At 39.2% G+C, this 10000-nt stretch overlaps 1 protein-coding gene across 17 annotated transcripts in view; it reads left to right on the forward strand.

Annotated features, from left to right (window-relative positions):
- LOC123509487 (synaptotagmin-7-like) overlaps positions 1-10000 on the forward strand; it is a 406995-nt gene that overhangs the window by 307334 nt on the left and 89661 nt on the right. For all 17 annotated transcript variants that reach the window (XM_045263784.1, XM_045263785.1, XM_045263786.1 and 14 more), the window contains one exon: positions 4629-4866. In XM_045263784.1, coding sequence (XP_045119719.1) covers positions 4629-4866 — 238 coding nt within the window. The remainder of the gene's footprint in view (positions 1-4628; positions 4867-10000) is intronic.

Consider the following 10000-nt stretch of genomic DNA (forward strand, 5'->3'; position numbering starts at 1 on the left):
CTTGTGGAATCCATTTACTTTCTGTTTCAAGGAGAATGTTAGTAAAGGCTGAACACATCTGCTCCATGTCTTTGTTTGCGAAGACTGTTTGCCAATTAATTCTTTGTAATTCTAATTTAAGTCTTAGCGTGTTACCTTTCTTATAGTTTGGGACTAAAAGTGCGTTTTCTTTTATGTCTACCTCGCAGTTAATATTACATCGTATAATTTTATGATCGCTGTTAGCTAAAACTTCACCCACTTCACAGGTATTTATCAAATCAGCGTCTGAGGCTAATATGATATCTAAGATGTTATTGTCTAGTGTGGGTTCTCTTACAAATTGAGAAAGGTATAACTTTCTCACCACGTTGAGTAATCTGGATCCCTCGTTATCGGATGTTAAAATTTTCCAGTTAATGTGTGGTAGGTTAAAATCTCCACATATAATGGACGTTTTGTTTTCAGTATTGTTTCAATTTCGTTATATAATATTTCGTCATTATCAGGCGTCATTTTAGGAGGGCGGTATATAGTCGCGACTATTATGTGTTTTTTATTTATTTTCAGTTTGACATATACCGATTCGTAGGCTGATCTGTTTTCTTTATTGATTTCAATGGCACTTATGCTATTTCTTATATACATCATTACTCCACCTCCTCTTTTGTTTATTCTACAATTAATAAACATATTGTAGCCAGGAATGTTAGCCTCGGAGATTAAGTGTTTATCACAGGTGTTCAGCCATGTCTCTGTTATACTTATTATATCAGGATTTTCCGACCTTGCATATGCTACGAGTTCATCTCTTTTTAATTATACTTCTAGCATTTGTGTAAAATAAGGTTAGGCCTTTCAAGGTTTTCTTATGCTTTTCAGCTGGTCCGTTACGCGATTCGCTTAGTGAAAATCCTCCTCTTGTGTTTCTTGCTCGTTTGTCACTGGCACCGATGACGACTCTCCTGTCTCTTCCTGCCTATCTACGCTAGGTTGTTCCTCTGTTTCGGGAGCTGTTTGGTCGTTGTCAGTTACATTGGCAACTACCTCGTCACTGACTACTCTATCTGTGTCCTCCTCAGCTGTGCTCCCTTGTCCTATCTTTGGGGGGCGAGGTATGTCAGCTAAACATTCACCTAAAACTCTACCTAACCTCGCTTTCCCCACACAGTTAAGGTGTAAGCCATCACGAGCATACAAAGTTTTGTCCGAACAGAAGTGGTGCCACAAATCAAAGAAATACATTCCTTCCTGCCTAGTGAGCGCCTCTACCTGTCGATTTACAACTGACATCTTTCTAAACATGGCAGGTCCGACATCATATCGGGGAATGATGCCACACACTGCTACCTTGCGTCTCCTTTCGGCAAATTCCCTCATCATGCCCCGATATCTATCTACGATGTCAGTTGCAGTGTCACGGTGGAGGTTATTCGTGCCAACAACTGTAACGAATAATGTGTCCTCCGTAGAGTTTTCCACTAAGTAGTCAACTCTTTCCGTGATATCCTCTACCTTACGGCCTGGATAACATTTATGTTTCCTATTTGGCTTGCCTCGACAAAACTCGTTACCCTGGCCGCTAACAAGACTATCCCCAACCAGAATTACATCCGGTTCGGGTTCAGTCTCCTCTTGCAACGCAGCAAACCTATTTTGTAATGTCACAGTGGCGCTGTCTGTAGTCTGAGCATTGGCCGTTCTACCGTTCCTAACAATTTGAAAGCCGTCGTCTATATCTGCTGAGTCATCTAACCTGCTCTCCTCCTGATTTACATTAGCGACTTTGACGGCTTTACCATCCTGCACTAATTTCCTGACCTCATGTAGTTCGTCTTTCAGACGCGCTACTTCATCCTTCAGTTCCTTGATTTCGGCCAATGCATTTGCCTGAGAGTTGCAAAATAGACAACAAAGTTGACAATTTTGCTCAAGAAACAGCTCAAGAACGAAAGCATTTCCACAGCCTGAACACGTGTAACGGGTGGCCTTAGGCATTGTGAAAACCCAAAACAAAACGATACAAAAACAAAGACACTGAAAAACTATGACTGTACTGAGATGCGAGTAATTTAGGGATTAACGCAGGTAGGAAAAGGGTCGAGTTAAGGGTTAAGGTCAGGTCACGCGCACCAGGTCGGCAGGGAGCGCAAATCTCTTGGGAATAAACAGCAACGAAAGAGTAGTGGTGACGGTTGGAAATTTAGGGTTATACACGCATAAATGGCAATTTACTAAACTTACGAGTCAAATAAAAACACTGCTGAAAGGTAAAAATAAAAACGGGTTAGAAAACAACACTTATGAGTAACAGATGAACAGTTTGAAAGACAGATAAACCTATCTGGTTACAATCCTGTGAAGAGTGTGTGTATCACTGGAGGAGGAGGAGGAGAAGGAGGATGAGGAATACAAAGGAATACAAAGGAAAGCCAAACAGCAACATACCTGTTGGTCCTTTCGAGGCTGTTTGGTAACTACTTCTAACTGGCTACAGATAAGAGAGACAGGACAGTACAGGAGAAGGCTCCTCCCAACCACTCCCTCCAGCTTTCGCTGGCATGGAAAATAGCTTGGAAAAGTACCATGCAGTATGGAAAAAACTGACATACTGCATGGAGGAGGAGGAGGAGGAGGAGGAGGAGGAGGAGGAGGAGGAGGAGGAGGAGGAGGAGGAAGCTAAAACAAAGATGGAATCAGGCAAGGAAATGATAAAAGAATGGAATTGACTTTAAAGAGGAACGATAAGGAAGAGAGGAGGAGGAGAGACAGGAGATATAAAAATGGGGAAGAGGAAGAAGAAAAAAGAGAAAAGGTGAAAGTGAAATAGTATGTGGAGGAGGAGGAAGAGGAGGAGGAGGAGGAGGAGGAGGAGGAGGAGGAGGAGGAGGAGGAGGAGGAGGAGGAGGGAGGAGGAAGAGTAAAGGTTGAGGCAGACATGATGCAGTATCTTATAAATTTCTGTTTGCCTGTAATAGCGAGATTTCCTACCTCACCTCACTTCACCTCACCTCACCTCACCTGACCTTATCTTACCTAACTAACCTAACCTCACCTTACATTACCTTATCTTACCTTTCTTTTACCTTAACCAATCTTACTTTACCTAACCTAACTTATCCTAACCTAACCTTACCTTACCTAACCTTACCTAACTTAATCTAACCTTATCTTACCCAACCTTACCTGACCTTACCTTAACTAACCTTGCCTTACCTAACTTAACCTAACCTTACCTTACCTTACCTAACCTTCCCTTTCCTTACCTAATCTTATTCTCACCGCTCCGCCTCTCCTGTCCATCCTCACTAGGGAATACAGCGCTGAAGGAAAAGAAATAGAAAATGTAAGAGAAAAAGAAAACAGGAAAATTTGTCTGGGTATAATGTTAGGTATTTGTTTTTATTTATTTATTTATTTTTTTTTTTTTATTTTGCGATATACCTCTGTTCCTTCGCATTCGACTGGAAATAATAGTGAAAGAAAAAGGAAGGAAAGTTTGCTGTGATAAAAGAAAAGTTGCTCGTTGTTTATCTTATTTTCGTTGACTTTTGATGTACTTTTTTTTTTATGTCATTCAGATATGCCGTGAATTCGTTTAAGTTTTACGAGAGAAAAATGAAAGTGTTGAAAATAATGTAAAGTTTTATATTTCCTTATTTTCTTCTTTGGTCACCATAAGAAAATATACACTTGTAAATTATTCACAATCATTTAACTTTTTTTTTTCATTTACTTTCAAAGGAAATTGCTAAATTCTTTATTTTGCCTTGGTACTGTTTTTTTTTTTTTTGTGTGTGTGTGTGTGTGTGTGTGTTTATCTAATTTCAGATTCTGAGTTAACTTAATTTATTTTATATTAATACATTTACGTGCATTTTATCGCATGCATAGCCCTACTTTATTTTGATAAGTACACTATAACACTTCATACGTACACATACAAAGTACACATCTATTCTTACATGTACATATTTTAACTAATTGTAATACTTATCACTATTCTTTATCTTCTATCTTCACCATGTCCATTTCCCAGTAAGTAATTATCACCACACTAAACACCTTCTGATTTCCTCTGATTTCTTCTTAATTTACATCATCTTTAACTGTCACTGCTCTTAAAGTTTGTTTTTACTGCAACTTTTCGTATCATTTCCTTCAATTATTCTCTGACACCCTGACTATCTATTTTTCTCATTTTAATTTACTTTTTATCAACATTCTGACATTTTCTCTGCTCCTTTCCTGCATTCCGTAGCCAACACTTGCGCATCTTGCTGTTATCTTTCCCTTATCAACGCATTCTTCCTGCACCCTAACGTTCTTTTTTTCCCTTGAAGTCACTGCTCTTCCTTTCCTCTTTACCTCCTGCTTCCTCGTCGTTTTCTCCTCCGTTTTTTTTTTTCTTGCCTTGCTTCCTCCCTTCCTCCCCACGTCCCACTTGGTGTCCTTATCTCTCAGAACACACACACACACACACACACACACACACACACACACACACACACACACACACACACACACACACACCGTATCACCTTATCACTTATCACGAAACAAAACAACAAAACAACTTTCTCCTTTCACAAATTGTTCGTCGCACACACCAACTCACGCATCCTTCCTTCCTTCTTCCCTTCTTGCAGGAACTCCACCACTGCACTGACGAAGGGCGGCGTGGCGGGGGGTGCGACCTCCAGCACAAGTGGGGCCGCTGCGTCAGGAGCCACTGCAGGGGCGGGAGCAACTGGGGGAGCAGGAGCGGCGGCAGGGAAGGGTGAAGATGCGGCAGATGGAAAAGATGCAGCATCCCGCCCCCTGGTTCCAGTCAACAAGAATTTAGGCAACGTGAAGGCGGAACATGGAGGGGGCGCCCATCCCTCGGTGAGTACTCTTGGGCGTGGGGGGCGGGGGGGATTATTAGAGGAGGGTTGTTAAGAGGTGCGTGTGTGTGTGAATGTAGGAATGTGTATGTGTGTTTGTGTGAAAGGGAGGGATGGTTAAGTGTTTATGTGTGTGTGTGTGTGTGGTACTTAGTCTCAATAGGTTAATTTGGTATGTAAGTCATGAGTGTACATGTACGTGTGTATCTTTCCATGTGTACTTTTTCGTGTGTATGTCTTTTTTTTCTGTAGTTAGGGTACACACAGGTCTCAGGCGTGCTCATGTGAATGTGTGCGTGTGTGTGTACATGCGTGTGGGTGACCTTTCATACCCACACGCACAACACCCACGCACGCCCCGACGCCTACACCAAGCCAAGCTCATCCAAGGAGAGATCCCTCTAATCTGTGACCTCGTATTGGGATGACATGGGGAGTGTGATGGGGAGGAGAAGAGGTTAGTGGGGGAAGAGGAGGGAGGTCACTAGCAGCTCCTCCCTCTTCTTCCCTCCTCTTCCTCCTCTTCCTCCTTTTCCTCACCCATTAACTCAGAAGTGGTCAGCGTCTCCCCAATCTTTTTTCTCAGGTTTCCCCCAAAATAAGGTCAAAAAGAGGTCACGGTTTAATCTTTTGTCTTTCCTTCAAACAGGTCCTTTTTTTCTCTCCTTGTCTTCTTCTGCAGGTTCTTTCTTTTTTTAACCTTTGTTTTCTAATTGTCTTATGGCTAATGTTAACTTACAGATGGACGAAATTAGACACAGAGACAGGTAGACAGGTGGAATATAGACAGAAGTGACAGGAAGAAAGACAGACAGAAAAACAGACGACTTTTTCCCTTTTTTTTGGCAACAAGACAGGACAAAAGTAGATAGACAGAAAAAAATAAAGACTTCCAAAAAATAGATATATGAATAAACACTAAGACACAACATTAAGAAGAAAAGAAATGAAAAAGACTGGAAAAAAACAAAACAAGATACATGTAATAATGAATAGAACAAAATAAAAAAAAAAAAGAAACAATGAGGAGAAAGGCATAACAAAAAAGATTGAAAAGAATACAGAGAGAGAGAGAGAGAGAGAGAGAGAGAGAGAGAGAGAGAGAGAGAGAGAGAGAGAGAGATACACAAAGACATTTAGAACCCAACTCCCCCATCATCCTCCCCCTCCACCACCACCTCCTTGCTCTCTCGCCCCCCAACTCGTCTCCCCATGTCTTCCTCCTTCCCCTCCCCTCCCATAACAAGACCTACCACAATCTCACCTTTAGGAAAGAAAACGGGAATTTTTATATCGACTTACTAGCAATGAACACAAATAGAATCCATTAAAAATAAATAAACTCCATAGAGAGAGAGAGAGAGAGAGAGAGAGAGAGAGAGAGAGAGAGAGTTCTACAGGTGGGTTGTAGAGTTAATGAGCCTGACTCACGAATCTTCCTTCACACCTGAGTTTTGGTTAATAGCGTGTCTGTGTGTGTGTGTGTGTGTGTGTGTGTGTGTGTGTGTGTGTGTTTGGAGGCTGGTGAAGGTCATTAAAGTAGTGATGGTTGGCCAAAAGTCTCTCTCTCTCTCTCTCTCTCTCTCTCTCGGCGCAGTCGTCATTTCAAATACAACAGAGAGAGAGAGAGAGAGAGAGAGAGAGAGAGAGAGAGAGAGAGAGAGAGAGAGAGAGAAGCCACGTTTTCTCTTATACAACCCAGTTTTCTTTGGTAGTGGTTCAAGGGGTAGCTGAGGCAAAGTGAGGGAGACAGAGGCAGCGAGACAGAGAGGGAGAGGGACGTGTTTGCAGGAGTGCTTTTAAGTTAATGAAACCTCCTTTGCAAATTGAAGGAAGTTAGGAGTTGGCGACACGACGAATGCTTATTGTGATGTATTTGTTTTGTTTCGCCAGAGAGAGAGAGAGAGAGAGAGAGAGAGAGAGAGAGAGAGAGAGAGAGGTACATTCTTTTTTTGGGTGTATTAGCTTAATTATTGAAGCAGTAGATAGTCTTTATTCACAAGGAAACATATATTTAACAACATTTAAAAGGAGTGAGAAGAAGAAATAGTAGTGGTAGTAGTAGTAATAGTAGTAGTAGTAGTAGTAGTAGTAGTAGTAGTAGTAGTAGTAGTAGTAGCAGTTCACGAGGTTCTGGCTATGAAAATGAGGGCAAGGTTATCGTATCAATTTTATAGTGTACTGAAATTATGACCTTCCCCTTTGAACGTTGTGAGGAATTTATCACGTCAAGTATTCATTTTTCTGAACATTGAACGTCTACAGTGCACGTGTGGCATACAGGTGATGATATATACAAATTTCTCTCACCTTTCCATCTAATTAACATCTACCTCTGTTTGCTTTATCTATCTTTCTATCTATCTATTTGTCTATTTATCTATCTTCCTATCTATTTTCCTCTCTGTTTTATATGTAAATTGTTTCTCTCTCTCTCTCTCTCTCTCTCTCTCTCTCTCTCTCTCTCTCTCTCTCTCTCTCTCTCTCTCTCTCTCTCTCTCTCTGTGTGTGTGTGTGTGTGTGTGTGTGTATGTGTTTGCACACCTGTGAAGGATAATTATTGAAGATTATCCTCATTACTTATCAGCAAGTGTGTGTGTGTGTGTGTGTGTGTGTGTGTGTGTGTGTGTGTGTGTGTGTGTGTGTGTGTGTGTGTGTGTGTGTGTGTGTGTGTGTGTGACCATGGGGGGTTTGATTGAATAAGCACACCTGTCTTTTACCCATATGCACACACACACACACACACACACACACACACACACACATCTGTCAGTGTGCTTACCACGGTGGCCTAGACTAGCTGTTACTTGAACCTGAGAGAGAGAGAGAGAGAGAGAGAGAGAGAGAGAGAGAGAGAGAGAGAGAGAGAGAGAGAGAGAGAGAGAGAGAGAGAGAGAGAGAAATACGTGGTAGGAAACATGAAATTGAAAGTGAAGGAAAATATCCAGCAAGACTTTTAACTCTAACAAGTGAAATTTAGTTGGAAAAAAATCAAGAAAGAGAAAAAGAAATAAAAAATGTAGCAAAACCTCTCTCGTGGTAAAAGAAAACGGAACATTTTCAGTATTTACAAGAAAAAACGTGAAAAATCCAATGAAAGAGGGAAGAGAAGTGATGAAGGAACCTGAGTATTAGTATCAGTGGTGGTGATGATGGTGATGATAGTGGTTGAGTGTTACTAAGTGATAGAACTGGTGGTGGTGATGGTGGTGGTAATTTTTTGTCGATTTATTTTACCTGTTGCACCTTTAATTAGCGTGGCTGGTCCCCCAAGACTCACCTGAGCCTTCCAAACAGACGTGCATCCCAACAATATTGCGCCTTTCATGTGCATCAAACGAGATAAAGAAGGAGAAAAGTGAAAGAAGCCAAGAAAAGACGAAAAAAAAAATGAAAAACCTAATCAGTGGAAAGTAGGGAAAAGCACAGATGAAAAGAAAAGTATAGGAAAAGAAAACGAATAAATTACCAAGAAAATACATGAGATTATTATATGAAAATAGATGAAAAGATTAAATTAAATATATAGAAATGAAAAAAAAAATAAGATGCATCACAAAAGTTGAAAAAGAGTTACTCAAAAGAAAAACAGAATAAAAAAACATGAAAAATATAAAAGAAAAAAAAGCTGAAAAGAATTAAATGAAAAAGGCAAAAATGAAAAAGCGAGACCCTCAAAGAGAAAAATTGTAATGATGAAGTAACAAAAAAGAAAGAAAAATAAGCAGATCAAAGACTTAATCAAAGAAAACGAGAGAGAAGAAAAAAAAGAAAACCTGGTAAAAGACAAGAAATGATAAACTAAAAATAAACTTGAAGATAAACTGAAGAACTGTACCGCTAAAAATAACATTCAGAAAAAATAGCAATACATATAGATAATTAAGTAGAGAGAGAGAGAGAGAGAGAGAGAGAGAGAGAGAGAGAGAGAGAGAGAGAGGGAGAGAGTGTGTATGTCTGTGTGTGTGTAGCAACTGAAAATAAATAACTGATCACAAAATTGAGCAATACAAAACGTGTACCACTTGAAAATCATACAAAAATTAAGAAAGTGAATGAGTGAATATGAAAAAAGAAAAAGTAATGAGAGAGAAGGAATGTGCGTGGCAGTTTTAATGGGTGTGGGTGGCAAAGAATGGCAGAGAAAGGGTGTCTGTCTCGCTGCGGTCTCTGGTTACGGGTGAGTAATAAAAAATAATGAAAAGCAAAAAAAAAAAATGGGAAATTCGAAGCTCCGACTCAAGATACCGAACTAGCACGAACCTCCATCCGAACCGCGCCGAACCGTAGCTGCTTCTCACGATTACAGAACATTTTACGGCGTGGGTTCCTGGGAATGGCCGCCAACTGGGAACTGAAACGTATTAACTCTGTGATCTGAACTTAAGAGTGGTTCAGAGCGGGTCTCGAAGTCTCGTTTTGGCTGTTCACGTATTCATGGCGGAATTTGGCTCTTCGCTGGCCTGCTGGCTGATGTGTGTGTGTGTGTGTGTGTGTGTTATGGTTTTAAGGGTGAGGTAAGGTGAGTGTGTGCGTGCATTAGCTGTCTGTTTGCATTAGTGTGTGTGTGTGTGTGTGTGTGTGTGTGTGTGTGTGTCACGGAATGTATACATCGTCAGAGGAATTCAGAGTCGCGGACTTTCATGTCATTTCATGAATAATTAATAATAATACAAATATTTATTTTTTGAACCATGAACCCAACAAAATTAAGAATCGCTGATGTATGAATGTTGAAAAATATATCACGCAGATTTATTTCAATGCTGAAAAAAGTAAACAAATTTTATTGAAAGTGTCAGAGACAAATAAAAAGGATTGAATAATGATAATAATATTATTAATCATAATAATAATAATAATAATAATAATAATAATAATAATAATAATAATAATAATAATAATAATAATAATAATAATAATAATAATAATAATAATAATAATAATAATAATAATAATAATAATAATAATAATAATAATAATAAAAAAATAATAATAATAATAATAATAATAATAATAATAATAATAATAATAATAATAATAATAATAATAATAATAATAATGATAATAATAATAATAATAATACAATTAGATATTTTGTTATTTTAGGTGTGCGTAAAAAATGTTAAATGAAA

This window comes from Portunus trituberculatus, chromosome 27 (genome assembly GCF_017591435.1).
Source record: "Portunus trituberculatus isolate SZX2019 chromosome 27, ASM1759143v1, whole genome shotgun sequence".
NCBI lineage: Eukaryota > Metazoa > Arthropoda > Malacostraca > Decapoda > Portunidae > Portunus > Portunus trituberculatus.